Genomic DNA, 15,059 nt, shown 5'->3' on the forward strand with positions numbered 1-15,059 from the left:
TTCTGAGGGAGCTTCCTGTTTCCTGCTGCTTCCCTGAACCCACTTGAGGAGAACAGGCAGTCAAATGAAGTAGTAGGAGCCAGTTAGGCCCTTAAGACACTGATATCTTCCCTCACTCGGGCCCTGCTACCAGCCTGCTTATTTGTCCCCTTCAATTGAGTGTTGAGAGCCACTATAGCTGGCACAGAACAGCAGTCATGAGTGAAAGAAAAAAACGCCCCTCTGGGGCAGCATTCGGAAAAAGCAAGCAAGCAAAGGAAGCTTTTCTATCTACGCAGGAAGGAGCTCTCCTAAGATACATAGACACAAATGTTCACAGTGAGCCTTCCAGCCCCAGTGAGGATGTGAGTGGTGAGGAGATGCCTGATCTTCCACTTAGAGTGCAGGTGACCTGGCAGCTACTGCAGCATCCATATCTCCATCTCAAATGGATGTAACCATGCACATTCCTGAAGAAAAGTGTAGATCACAGAAGAGTGTGGTGGACGCGCAAGAAACAGCTGCTGTTGAGTTTAATTCCTTAAGTCTAGAGGATCCAGGACTGTGGACCTACTTGAGAAGTAGCCTGAGGGACTTCCTTGTACTGCATGGGCCACAGCAAGTGAAAAACTTCATGTTCCCCAAAGACAATGAAAATAGACGTTTCCATCCAAAACATTACTGGCGTGAAATCCCCAGTGGTGACAAAGTGGAGAGGCCATGGCTTATGTACTCAAAAACCCAGAATGCTGCATACTGTTTTTGTTGCAAACTCTTCCAGTCTAATGTTCCAGCCACATTGGGTTCTACAGGAACAAAGGGCTGGAAAAATCTGGCTAGAAATCTGGCATGTCATGAGAAGGCAGCAAATCACCAGAGAGCATTCTATAGGTAGAAAGAGCTTGAGATGTGAGTAAGGTTAAAGGCCACCCTAGATGATCCGCATCAAGAGAAGATTGCATCAGAGTTGCTTTACTGGCAAAATGTTCTGAAAAGGCTCATTGCCATTGTAAGAATGTTTGCTACCCAAAACCTAGTACTGCGTGGCACTTCAGATCAGCTGTATGTGCCAAACAATGGAAACTTCCTTAAAATTGTGGAGCTGATGGCTGAGTTTGATGCTGTACTCCAGGAGCATCTAAGAAGAGTCACCACCCAAGAAATGTACACACACCACTACCTTGGAAAAAGAATTCAAAATGAGATCAGTTACTGGCAACAAAAGTCAAACAGAAGATTGTGGCAGATCTGAAGTCAGCAAGATATTACTCTATTATTCTGGACTGCACACCTGACTTCAGCCATACGGAACAAATGACTTTAATGGTGCCTTTTGTAACGACAACAGAACATTGTGAAAATGTCCCTGCAATGGTGACTGTCAGAGAGCATTTTCTAGAATTTATTGACGTTGATGATACTACAGGAGCTGGTATGACAAATATGCTTCTTAAAAAGCTGGACGGTATGAGAATTGTGATAGCTGACATGAGATGTCAGGGCTACGATAATGGTGCCAACATGAGAGGAAAGAACAGAGGAGGGCAGACATGGATCCGAGAGTTAAACCGTCGAGCTTTTTTTGTCCCAGGCAGTTCTCATTCATTGAACTTGGTAGTCAGTGATGCAGCATCAGCTTCTAGTGAGGCTGCTGAATTTTTAAATGTAATTCAAAGCATTTATGTATTTTTCTCTGCATCAACTCATCAATGGCAAATTCTGAAACAACATCTGGGAACATCCTCTCTGACACTGAAACCACTGAGTGCCACATGATGGGAAAGTCGAGTGGAGGCGATAAAGCCTCTCAAACACCAAATTGGGAAGATAGATGATGCCATAGTTGCCATTATGGAGGATAATCCTATAACAGGAACTGTTCGTGGGAGAACAGTGGCAGAGGGCAATGGAATCACCAGAAACATACATCACTTCAAATTTCTGTGTGGCTTAGTGTTGTGGCATGACATATTGTTTGAAATAAATGTTGTAAGCAAGAGACTCCAAGGTGTTGACCTTGATATATCCGGAGCAATGGAACAACTGGACAAAGCAAAGTCGTACCTGCAGTCTGACCGGTCAGATGAGGGTTTTCAAAGCATTCTGAAGAGTGCACAGAAGTTGGCAGCGGAACTTCACACTGAAGCTATTTTCCCACCCATTCAAGAATACAGGAGTCACCAAAGAAGAAGGCATTTTGATTACGAGGCACGGGATAATCCCATAAGAGACCCCAAACAACAATTCAAAGTTGAATTCTTTAACCAGGTGCTAGATTGTGCAATACCGTCAGTTGAACGTTTCATGCAGCTCAGTGAGCACAGAAGTATATTTGGGATGTTGTATGATATTCCAAAACTCTTCACTGTACCTGAAGAAGACCGACACCAGCAATGCAGGGCACTAGAGACCGTGTTGACACATGACATGTGCGATATTGATGCGAGTGATTTAGGGGATGAACTGAAAGCTCTTTCAAGATACATTTCAGCAGGATCAACTCCAAAGGCTGTTCTGGAATATATGTGCACAAATAAGATGACCACCCTCTTTCCAAATGCTTTTGTTGCTCTGCACATACTTCTAACACTTCCGGTAACAGCTGCCAGTGGAGAACGCAGTTTCTCCAAGCTGAAGTTAATAAAAACACATCTATGCTCCACCATGACACTGGAGAGGCTGGTCAGCCTTGCAATCATCTCAACAGAGCATGAGCTGGCCTAGACTGTGGATCTTCAGCAGGAAGCAGTTCAAACCTTTGCAACCAAGAAGGCACGGAAAGCACCACTTTGATTATTCAAACAGATAAAAATGCTAGTGTTACTATGCAGACAAGAAAAGTTACATTTGGTGTTCAGGCATTTGTAAGTTAAGTGTTACTTAAAATTTTTGAACAAGGCATTTTAAGTTGTTAGTTCTCCTTTATTGTGGTAGGTAGCAGAGCAGTACCATAAGAGGAGTAGAACAGGAAGAAGGCAGAATTGAGACCTTTCAAAGTTTTGGCCCAAGCGAGGGGACATGGGGGCATCATTTGAGCTCCTTGCCTCAGGTGCCAAAATGTTTTGGGCCGGCCCTGGTGTGGGCTGTTTTGGGCATGTCTACACAACAGGGGCTGAAACAACAGCTGGGGCTGGAAATCAGGCTGTGACGCTCCCCTTCCCGTCTTGAGCCTGAGCCCAAATGTCTACACAGCTATTTCTCGTGCCGTAATGCGAGCCCGGCAAGCCTGAGTCTGTAGACCCGGGCTCTGAGACTCGCTGCCATTTGCTGTGTAGACGTCCCTAAATGGCACCATCAATGTGAGGAGCCAAGATTAGAAACTGTGCCTTGTCTCCTGAGCATTTAATTTGTGTTAAATTTAATTTGTCAGGTGTTATGAAATAAATCTGCAAATAGGGGATTGTTGGAAGAAGGTTTAAAAGTACAATGTGTTACAAGGGACAGTAGAAAGCCTATCCAGATGGTGCAATGTTAGCACAGAATTATGGTTGCCTTTGTGCGCCCTTGACCACCTGAAGCATCTCTCTCCTCTTTAGAATTTATTCCCACAATGCATCTTGTTTCTAAAGCTCTCCCGTTAAAGTCATTTACTGGGGCCTTAATATTTTGGAAATAAAGAGAGGGGTATAAACTGTCAATCGAGACACCGCCGTAGAAAGAGCTTGCAATTTCCTTCCATCCCACTCACCCTTTTATCTGTTACTCAGTCCGCTCATTTTATCCCCAAAATCACGGTCAGGGAAATGCACAGGGCCAAATGGCTGAGAGGGTTTTTCTCCATAGATCCAACGTCAGAACTAAGCCAAACTTGCCCATCTGCTTTCACAGTTTGTTTTGTTGGTGTTTTCTCCTCATTAATTGTGCCCTCTCCAAAAATCATTGAGAGACTCTTGAAGAAATGAGCCCTGGAGACAAAAAACAACTCTGGAAACTCCCAAAGAGAAGCTGGACAAGTGTGGTGGAGGGTGCAGCAGTGTTATCAGCAAGGGGTAATCAAAGTAATGGGTCAGATTCTGCCTTGATTTACACAACTGAAGTCAATGGGGTTGTTAGAAGTGTAAGTCAAGGAAGAATTTGGCCCAGTATTTCTCCAGAGATCATCCAAAATGGATTGTTCCTTAACTGTGGGCAGTAAAACTGATATGTTTTACTTCTAGAATTACTGGTCTCCAAACTAAATGAGCAGATTTAGGGATAACATTAATTCAGTGATTGATCTTGCAAAGGTGGAATGATGAAGTGGGGAGTCCCTGGTTTAGAAGCTGTGAACGTAGTGCTGCAAAACGCAAGGGATGAAAGATTTTTTTTTTATGATCTTAATATCAGGTTATATGAAAATGTGCAGCTGCTATAGCTCTGGAATAAGCAGAGGTCCAGATAAGCTTCAGAGGAAAGCAGAAGAGAGGCCTTATGCCGCAAAGGCTCAGCTGAATCACCAACTGGATATAAATGGGCCTCCTTGTGTGGGAAAATGGGAGTGATGAGAGTACAGCTGGATATTGGACTATGAAAATTTGAGGCAGCCCTCCTTGTATGTTCATAGCATATACTAAAAAGTGCAGTGGGCAAATAAAATAAGAAATCAGACAGACTGTAGTTTCAATCGTAATGTATTTTACGAGAGCTAGAAACTGAATGTTCACCAATGTGAAGAAAAAGAAGAGCCCAGAATTTGACATTTAATTTTCTAGGGTATTGGTCAGTGCTGTGAATTGTAGCTAATTTGGCTGAAGGATTCAAAGACATTCTAGGCCTGATTTTCAGACGTGCTGAACTCCCACAGGTCCCACTGAAGTCAGTTGGAGGAACAGGTGCTTGTATTTTAGAAAATCATTCACTGTGTAAGGGCTATGTCCTGATTTTGCAGTGCTGAGTGGAGCCACCAGGGTCCCTTTTCGACCAGGTGTTCCAGTTGAAAACTGGACACCTGGTCACTCTGTGCTTGCTACCCCAAATCACAAAAGCAAATAATGTCAGTAATATGTGGGACAAACGCTGCTTACTCAATTAATGACATATTTTGATCTGTGTAGAATATTATTTTGATGATATACACAGTAACTAAGATTAGTTTAGTGACCTTGTCTCATTAAGTACATATTTTTATAGGACAATGAAAGATTTTTATATGGTGTTGTGTGGGATTAAGGGGGATTAAATGTTTGACATCACCCTTTTGTCTGCACAGGGCTACATTTGCTTTATCACCCACTCAGTAAGCTCTCATTCGACTAAGAACCTACCCTGAAAAAGTGGAAGCAGTGGCGCAAACGGAGAATCAACAAAATAAGTGGTTATATTTATTACATTTCTAAAGGCAAATTGCAGCTGCTTGACAGCAGGTACCCTCGTGTGTGGATTTTAAGGAATTTTTGCAATTTGCTAGAATAAAAGGAGAGCTCAGAGAGGAAATCAAAACTGGGATGCCTTTGTCTTCTGTTTTTAGTGATGCCTCATTATACCTGGATTCTCTTTATGGTATGCTGTCTCTAAATAACAGGACCACTAAAAGTGAAAGGTCACTGAAGTGGATTGGTTGAATCCATTGCATTTCTGTTTTGGTAGACATGGTCCTGGTAATAAAGCTGCTACTCCTCACCTGCCTCTGGCCAACAGCTGTGCTAACCAGTGTCAGTTCTCAAAGTGATCATCATCATTTTCATCATCATCATCAACAGAAATGCTCATCCATGAAGAAGTATAACAGGTAAGCTATATACCCTGGCTCGCTGCTGCCCTTCTGCTAATAAATGTTGTGTCTGTCACCAAACCTAAGAAGGTATTCTCTTTGTTCAGAGTCCTACTTGACTGATCTTTGTGTTTGCACAGCCCTTAGCACAGTGGGGTCCCAGTTTTGACTTGGGCCTTTGGGTGCCCCCATGAGACAAATAGCAATAATACTTTACAGTAACGTTTCCATCACTGATCATTCTGTATCATAATTCTAAATACTTATATAATGTGGGTGGGTGTGTATATGTGATCAGTTAGATAATGTTTGTACAGCTCTTTGAAAATGTAAAGCACCACATAAGAGTTAAGTATTGCGATTATTGTATCGCTGTCAACATATAGTCGTTCAAGAGTTTCAGGTTTTTTCTACCATCAGAAACAAATTCATATCTAAAGTTGGGTTTATGCAATCATTATTACATTATCTTTATTGCACTAAATATCAGTGTAATAACTATTGTATGCAGATGCTTTTTTCAACAACAGAATAAGGCTAGTTTAAGTAGGTTTTCATTTTAATCATAGAATCATAGAATATCAGGGTTGGAAGGGACCTCAGGAGGTCATCTAGTCCAACCCCCTGCTCAAAGCAGGACCAATCCCCAATTTTTGCCCTGATCCCTAAATGGCCCCCTCAAGGATTGAACTCACAACCCTGGGTTTAATGCTCAAACCACTGAGCTATCCCTCCCTCCCCCCAATATTACAGTATGTTACTCTTCTGGAATATAGTTATCCACAACGCTTTATTTATGGAATTATTCCACGTCTAACTGCAAATCCCAAAGCTTAAGCGGTTTAATATATTTTATTTAGTTTTTAGTTGGGATTATTGCATCTAACTATTACAGCAAAAGGCAGGCTTAAAAAATATGAGGTGGCTGCTTTAAAAGGAAAAAAAAAAGTGACATAAAGCCTTTTGCATTTAAGTTTCTGGGTGAAATGGCTTTCCCCCCCCAGCAACAGTTTGTATAGATCAATTTCATATCATACATGTGAGGCCTTTGAACGTGTTCCCACGTTTACATTATAATACGTCAATAAAAATCCCAGGTCTCAATCTACTGCCAATAATAACCCAATCCATCAAAATACTGCCTTATCATGAAAGTAGGAAAAATTTTGATAAATAGTTAAATTTATGGGAGGACAAAAGGGAAGGCGATTGTTTCCCCATATTCTGTATGCATAGCATTGTGTAATAATGGACAGCATGTGACTCGTAGCCTATTCATGTCATGCCATATGTTGATAAAATACAGCATAGTTGGACTCCTCTGGCAGCTGCACCACTTCTGAATCACGGAATATCCTGCTGAATTTGTGTATAAGAGATACATGGTAGTGGAAGCAGTCGTAACTTAATAACTGAGGTGCATGGAAAAGCTGCACGGCTCAGGGAACTAGTAATGACTCATCTTTAAGTCACAGGTTCAAATCCAGTCCAAGCCAAGCAGAGCTGAAAGTTATGACTGTTCAGCAGTCCGTCTGGAAATGAACTGAATATCTAGGAGTCATCACCACTGGACTCATTGTCCATTAAAAAAAAAATCCCGCTATCAAAATGGGAAATAACTGGCACTTTGTTAGTTGTGCAAATGGGTGAGGAACTGCATGGGAATGGAGACTGACCTACTGTCTAACACCTCAAGGTGGTCCCTGCTCATCTGAGTTGAGGAATGTTGGTAGGGAGGTGAGAGAGATGTGTATGCTACGATTCCCTCTACTTGTCCTGTTCTGTGAATAGCAGACTTGAATTTCTGGCTGTTGATCCAGTATCCTCCACTGGCATAACAATTCACAAAATGGGAGAGGGGTCTGACAGTGGGAATGTGCATCCACAGTAGAATCCTGCTTGACATACTGTACAGACCTATTGCCGTATGATTGCAATAATATTTGGTGCTAATGCAACTTTTTTTGGTTTCAAAGAGCTTAACTAATTAATCCACATGACACTCCTGTGAGGTAGGCAAGATAAAAGGGAGAAGCATGTCACAACATTGACCTCCATACAAAGAGAAGGGAGTTGGAGAGGAATTTCAGGACCAGGTGCAAATTGGCATAGCTCCCTCGAAATCCATGGAGTTAGCAGATATACGCCAGCTGAGGATCTGGCCTCAAATGCTTATATTCTATAGACCACTTGCAACGTTAAGTTTGGAATTGGGACTAGCCTGCAGGTTCCAAGCCACAGAGGATCCCAGAGTTTAGCAGCTGCAGAAAGGAGCCAAATACATTTAATTTTTCTTTGTTTGATTCTCTTTGGCATCATTTCTAAAGGGGGCATGATCTCCAGTCCATTTCAACAGGGTATAACTTTCCAGTAACCTCTTTTTCCTCCTGGGGAAATCCCTTTCAGCCAGCACTAGGATTATTAGGGACACTGCCGAGAGATGGCCTTGGTTAAATGAGTGGCCTTTTATAAAGAATCCCATGTGAAAATGTTACTTAACCTACAACTTTCACTGGTTTAATAGCGTAACCCAAATTCCCCCTCCAAAGCTATTTATCTGCGTTCTCTCGCAAAGAAGATTTTAAAGCATTAACCAAAAGTACATGAGAAAGAGATGATTCTCCTAGTCCTTTCCCTACAATAAAGAACAAAACATTTTGACTGGCGAAATGTTAGGCTTTTTACATTAGTGAATGCAGATTTTACTAAACACATTGGAAAATCCACTTTGAGTGGCAGAAAGGTACATTTGAAGCACGTGATTCACAGTAACTGCATGTGGCTTCTTATTGTTCTGTCTTTGGGGCCTGCCACAAGGGAGTCCTGGTCTATGATGAGGGCTCCTCATGGGTATGGTGATAAATATAATAAATAATAACTGAACAAGCTTTTTAACATTCTTTTAACATTGATATTTTTATCCTGTAATTTCCTGGGTTTTCTTTAAAAAGGGAAAAGAGGAAAACCAATTCTATTATGTGCCACTAACATTGTTTTCCTGCCTCCCCATCAAAAAAAAGGGGGTTGAACCCTGAACTTTCAGCAGAGACCTCTACCACACCAACTAAAAGAGTAATTACAATAGCTGGGAACAGTCTCGGTAAGCCAGCCACTGGTGGAGGACACGCAACGCACTGAAACAGTGGAAACATATGCAGGGGTAGTCACGCTTCACACACCGCACAGCCAAGCTAAAATTCAATACATTCTTTCCGAGAGACAGTGTGGGTAAGACATGAGTCTGCCACATTAAAGACCGAGGTTCTGTTCCCAGCTTGTGTAATTTTTTTGTGTGGTCTGAGCCTTTGCTTAATAAAAAGTGTTGTGAAGGGAACATAATTTTAACACCAGTCTCTAGATATGAGTCTAGCATGTATGGTGTCCTGGTTCCAGCAACAGCAGGAAAAGGATCATCTGTGTTGTCTGTGTTCCTTTGGAGGTTCAGTGGTATAGGGCATGCTGAGATGGTGCCAGGCACAGTGCTAATGGAGTGTTGGCTGGTTTTGGCAGTAAATCTAGCAATGAGCTGTAGTAATCAAAATACAAATTAGAACTGGTGATTCCTTTTCAGCTTCTAACTTGGCCAAATCTGAATGATTTGTTTAAGGGGGACACCAAAAGGCACCTCCCTGACCCCAGGATTATCTCACTGTCAAATTTTAGAGTCCTGCTGCAAACCATTGAGACATCAGAGCTCCTTAAAAACAACAGAAATGCTCTCATGAAGAGTGTTGAGCAACCGCTACATGAGGTCATCGCCACTCCCCCAGTAATACATACGACTTAGTGTGGCTCGCATGAAATCTACAAACATATTATGTTATTTCCAAACAGGATTAGAAGGTAGCTAGGTGAAAACTAATGTATCAGTTTCTTCATCAAGTGTTTATCTCTCTGTTACATGCTCTCCCACACCCAGAGATGCAGCCTCTGAGGGGATAAAAGGGGACATGTGTGTCCCACCCCCAACTTTTCATATCTGGTTGACGTTCTCCTTCAATACAATTGTCCCTGTGCATTTCCACTCTGGGTCTCCCCCCTCAATCTAATTTAATCATTACTGTGAATGTCAGCAATGAAGCTCCTGACTTGATTGTTTTTTAAAACACAGCAAACGAGATATTAAAACGAGGAAATTAGACAGCACCAAAGTACGCCCACTAAAGGCCGAGCAGCTTCTCCGCATAGACAACCATGACTTTGCAATGAGACCTGGATTTGGAGGTAAGCAGCCAGCTGCATTAACATTTCTATACTATTTAATAGTTTCTTCTTGCACTATAAGCTGCTAAACCCGTGCCCAGCAAGGTCATGTGAAAATGGAATGTCAGGTTTAACTGAGATTTTTCCCCTCCTTGGTTTAAACCAAGAAATAGTTTAGAACAAAAGACAGTTTTTGTTCTTTGCACAACTCTAATAAGAGTTGCCAAATTATCTACTCACAGCTAAGTAATTTTTTATCTTTACTGTTACAGATAGAATTCTCTTATCAAAATGTTGCATTAACATATCCCCCTAAAACTGTGCAGTCTAGTAGCAATTAGCAAATTCCTGAAACTCATCACATTTGTTTTGAAGTTTTTAAGCAAGTTACCAATTCCTGAGTATATTGAGTTGGCATGAAGCACTGAATTAAAAAAACCACAACCGTATATTTTTGGTTTATTGGCCCTTGGACTCCTGTGTTATTGGTTTGCATGATTGTTATTTCCCTGTTTAATTACATTGTAAGTGAATAAAAAAGGTATCATATGGGATGCTCATAATTTGGATATCCCATTAGAGGGCCAGTTTCTGCCACTGGATACACATTGACATGTCCCTTTGAGGTTGAGGCATGACATACCTATGAATTACAGATTTTGGCCCTAAGTTATTACACTAAAATCGAGAAAGGTGCCTTGCTAAAAGGCGCTTCTGAACCAGGGTCAGCAGTTCTGTGTTCATGATTCATGGAAACGGGCTGGCCTGCTCCAAATTGTGAATACAAAATAAAATATACAAGGACAGATTCTCAGCAGCTGTAAATAGTCATAGACTTCAGAGAAGTCAATGGCTGTAGGCCTATTTACTCCCTATTTATAGTGGGAGTAGTTTTTTAGAAAAAGTGCTGCACAGAATGCAGTGTTGTTTAAGTTGGCCTTTGTAAAAGTGCATGCTGGCTAAAGGCAGTCCCCAGGCCCAACATTCCTGTTACTGTCTTGGCCCAGGATTAAAGCACTCTGAGGGGTTGTAATTCCTGGATGGATTAATAGGAACTGCAGGCTACAGCAAGAAATGCTGGGAAATGGAAAGGGCTATAAATATGCTCCCCTTCATTCCACAAAAAAGAGACCCAGACAAAGAGAGTAGCAGCACCGCCCACCACCGTTACTCTTCAGCAACTGGGTCTGGGTGGGCAAGACCTAGAGTGGGGCTACCAACAGAGAAGGAGTGTGGGATGGGCTGTAATGAAGAAGCCTGGAAAAGAGCAAGAGAGAAGGCCTAAGAGGCAGACAGACAAGCAAGCAATAACTCAGGGGCTATGGGATGGGAAGGAAGAGTGAAGTGGGAATGTCTAAGGCTGGAGCAGATAGCTACTTTATTGTTTAGGGCCTCAGAACCATGGGTGTCATTTCAGAAAAATTCTAGGGGGGGCCAAAGTTGTGTCAGCATATACAATATTCTTTGTGATGTATTATATCTTGCAAAGGCCGGGGGAGAAATAGTGGAGCATATAGACCTATGAAAAGTCTGTTGGAGGCCAAACAAAAATCTGGGCAGGGGCAACTGAGTCTGCCCTGCCTCATAGCAAATGATGCCCCTGCTCAGGACTGAAGGCTTTGGCAGAAGGAGAACATGGGCCCATTTATGCCTCAGCTCTGCCTTCAAGAAGCAATGTGCTGATATCTCTGTAACCAGTTGGTTGTCTCAGAAGGGGAAAAGTTCCCATGGTCCCTGGAAGGAGGGTTGTGGCTCAGAAAGCAAACCGAGTGAAGCCTTTTTGTCTGGACATTTTCCATTGGACTCTTGCTTACCTTGGGAACGGAGGGCTAAAACTATCCCTGACATGGAGAAGGGAGACAGCCAGCCAACAGGGAACCTGAGGCACAGCCATATCCTGAAAGGGAAGGCTAAGCAAGTCTTGCTTTAATAAGTCACCAAATAAGTCTGGGGCAAAAATTGGGGATTGGTCCTGCTTTGAGCAGGGGGTTGGACTAGATGACCTCCTGAGGTCCCTTCCAACCCTGATATTCTATGATAAGGCCAAGTCAATTAGAATTTTGTTTGAAGCTCTGCAGGATTTGGCCCATGACAGGCAAACTGGACGTGGGACAATGAAAATCTCCTGGTCGTGGTGGACTGGATAGCTCAGAGGATTGTTAAAGATTGCCGACTTAAATCCAGACGTTAGTAACTGAATATCATTACTGTCTGGTGGCCGGCTAGTGGTCTTGGTCTGTTTTCCAACAGGCAAGTCTCCTTATCACAATGAAACCCCACCACGATGTTCGCTGAAAGCTATTTCTGAAAGACAGGTGAAGCTAGTAATCTGAAATATATCAGTCAATGGCTTTGCAAGTTACCTCGGTGTCCCTCCCTCCTGCTTTTCCACTCAAGGAATTGTAATTTATGGAAATGCCATCTGTGGAAGGAAAAAGCATTTCCATGACAGCAAACAGCTCTCTGTGAAGTACCCCATGAGTAACACACTGGTGAATCAAGGCTTCTGTTGGTAGTTAATACACAGTTGTGACATCATCAAAAGGGCCAAGCCTCAACTAACCAATCAGAACATGACTTTGGATAGGGTACCTTAATTAATCCCGGGACAGAAAAGATACAGGATATGCATTTCCTTCAAAGACATTGACTTTCATCTAATGCTGAAGTGTTTCGCAAAGGGAAGCTTAAATACAGGATGAGATGCAATTGGTGATGGGGAATGTGTACTGTTAAAGACACCAAAGGAAAAGAGTCAATATGAACAATACAGCCTAGTTTAAATATAGGTTAGGTATTACTTGGAGGATGTGAACCATGTGCAGTACTATAATTATTCCTGGAAGCTGGAAATTGGACTAGTATTATTGAATAAATCTGGAGACAGATAATAGATTTTGTTCTCTTTAATCTGGATGTCGTTACCATTGGTCTCTGCAGCTCTGGACTCACACAAAAACTAGCCAACCAAAAAACCCTCCTTTAAACATCACAGTGGTATGATAGCATTAAAATTACCCTTTGAAACTGTCCTATGGATTATTCGCTTACTAGCTGAATGGTTTGGCCTGTTTTATTTTAAAGACTTTTTTTCTTTTGAGGGAGCTTGTTGTCTGGCTATGGTTTCTCACTCTGACCGTACAGGTAACTGAGGGGAATTGGTGGTGTGGTGTGGAGGTGGGGGAAGCCATGAAATACTAATTAGTGGGGAAACAATCTGTTTGGGATGCAGTTCTTTCCACACCATAGAGGTTTAATTGAGTCTCTTTAGAGCCTGAGAGATGCTGGTGAAAAAGAGGAGGCGCTACACTGAAGTAGCATTGGAGGCGGTCTGGGCTCCATTCACTATTGCCCTTGTGCATCACTTACCCCAGGGCAAAATGGGTGCAAATGCCCCCTCCCCCCCCCCGCTGGGGTACGTATTTTAGCAGCTATGCAATGACTACATGAGGTGCAGGGCCAAGGTGAATTGGGCCCAGTGCCTCCAAAAACACCCCAGGAGCATGTTGGTTAGTGGCATGTGCGACCACCTGAAAAAGTTATAGCTCTTACTTCATAGAAGCACAATCTCTTTATCATAGAATATCAGGGTTGGAAGGGTCATCTAGTCCAACCCCCTTGCTCAAAGCAGGACCAATCCCCAATTTTTTCCCCAGATCCCTAAATGGCCCCATCAAGGATTGAACTCTCAACCCTAGGTTTAGCAGGCCAATGCTCAGACCACTGAGCTATCCTCCAGAGAAGCTCTCCTGGCGTGCATGAAGAGTGTGGGGCCCTGGCCATTGTAAGCACCGCTCTCTGGGGCCGACTGGCTCTATCAGTACAGCCTGCCTAACTACAGCTGCAACCTGCAGAGATACCCTGGAGTGGGGAAGAGGGCCTGCTGTGCTTTCTCCCCCCTACTGCATCTGCCCAGCATCAGCCATAATCTGGCTTTATGATGGGGGTGGGCTGGGCAGGGAGATTTACAGCACTCTGGTTTTGTGCATTCAGGAAGCTGATGCTTTTTCCAAGCTTAATAGACAGAGCTTCTCATCGTTGTGATTCCTGGTGGACTTGTATCTGCCACATGCACTTGTGCCCCATAGCATGATTTATTCAGCTCAGTTAGCTGCATTAGCTAACAATACTGAAGGGGAGGAAAATCAGGTCAGAACAGTTGGATAAAGAGCGTGTATTTTAAAAGCAAAAGAATTTTTTTAAATAGGTCAAATTCTGTCCTCAGTTACACCCCATTGGGTTTCCCAGGTGTTACATCATGGAGCTGGGCCCAAAGATTTTGGTAACGTAGCCCAACTGAGTCTCCTCCCACAACAAATAATCTTCCCCTTACTCCAGGGGTAAGAGCATCTGGCTACCCACCGTCCATCAGCCTAAAGCTCACAGAAATTCCCTCTGTGAATTTCTCTGCCGGGGGAATTCTTCAGTCCAAATCTGTCCAGTTTAAGTTTTCTTTGTACTGCCTATATTTGTGGCCCTGTGGAGGTGAGAACACCTATTTTAGGATGATTGAGCCAAATCCTGCTTCACTTACGTAGGTGTAAATGTGGTATAACTCCATTGTAGTCAGTAATGTTATACCAGATGTATGCTGGTGTAAGTGCAAGCATAATTTGTCCTTCTGACTCTTAACAAATGATGTTTTTAAAATTCAGTTCTGACATTACTAATTTATTAATAGATTAATTTGCATATGTAAACCCCACAAATAGGATATGTCAAGATGAATCAAAACCAGCAGGCTATTAATGTGCTGTTTCTACTTCTTGCCAAAGAAATGCTGCTTTGCCTGCAGCTCATTATAAAATGAGGTTAAGTGAACCAAACCTATAATTCAGAACATAGCTCTGGCTCTACTCAAACATTTAAAAAAAAGAAAAAGAAAAAGACTCAGTGTTATAATAATTTATTCCCAAAGCTTGGCTGTCACATTGTTTCCTTGGCTGGATTTTCTCTTTGCTTCTTTTTCATTTCACAGCTCTATAGTTTGAGTGTCACAGGTAGGCAGCTACAAACACCATCTTTAACACACAGACCCTGTTTGCTCCAAAAAAAATGTAAAAATTAAAGGAAACCATTGCTTGGGGCACCTTGAGTTTACAATGCTTGTACAACATCTTGAGTCAAAACAAAAGCTGCCGGAGACATTTTACAAGCTTTAATTGTAATGGCTAGTTGCAGCAGCAAG

General features: G+C 42.5%; 1 protein-coding gene across 1 annotated transcript in view; it reads left to right on the plus strand.

The window, feature by feature from the left end:
* Positions 1-5,546: 5,546 nt before the first annotated feature.
* Positions 5,547-15,059, plus strand: part of GABRR3 (gamma-aminobutyric acid type A receptor subunit rho3) — a 46,086-nt gene continuing 36,573 nt past the window's right edge. The window contains exons 1-2 of the mRNA XM_077816395.1: positions 5,547-5,686; positions 9,780-9,892. Of these exons, the coding sequence (XP_077672521.1) occupies positions 5,547-5,686; positions 9,780-9,892 (253 nt within the window). The remainder of the gene's footprint in view (positions 5,687-9,779; positions 9,893-15,059) is intronic.

Source organism: Eretmochelys imbricata, chromosome 1 (genome assembly GCF_965152235.1).
Source record: "Eretmochelys imbricata isolate rEreImb1 chromosome 1, rEreImb1.hap1, whole genome shotgun sequence".
NCBI classification, from domain to species: domain Eukaryota; kingdom Metazoa; phylum Chordata; order Testudines; family Cheloniidae; genus Eretmochelys; species Eretmochelys imbricata.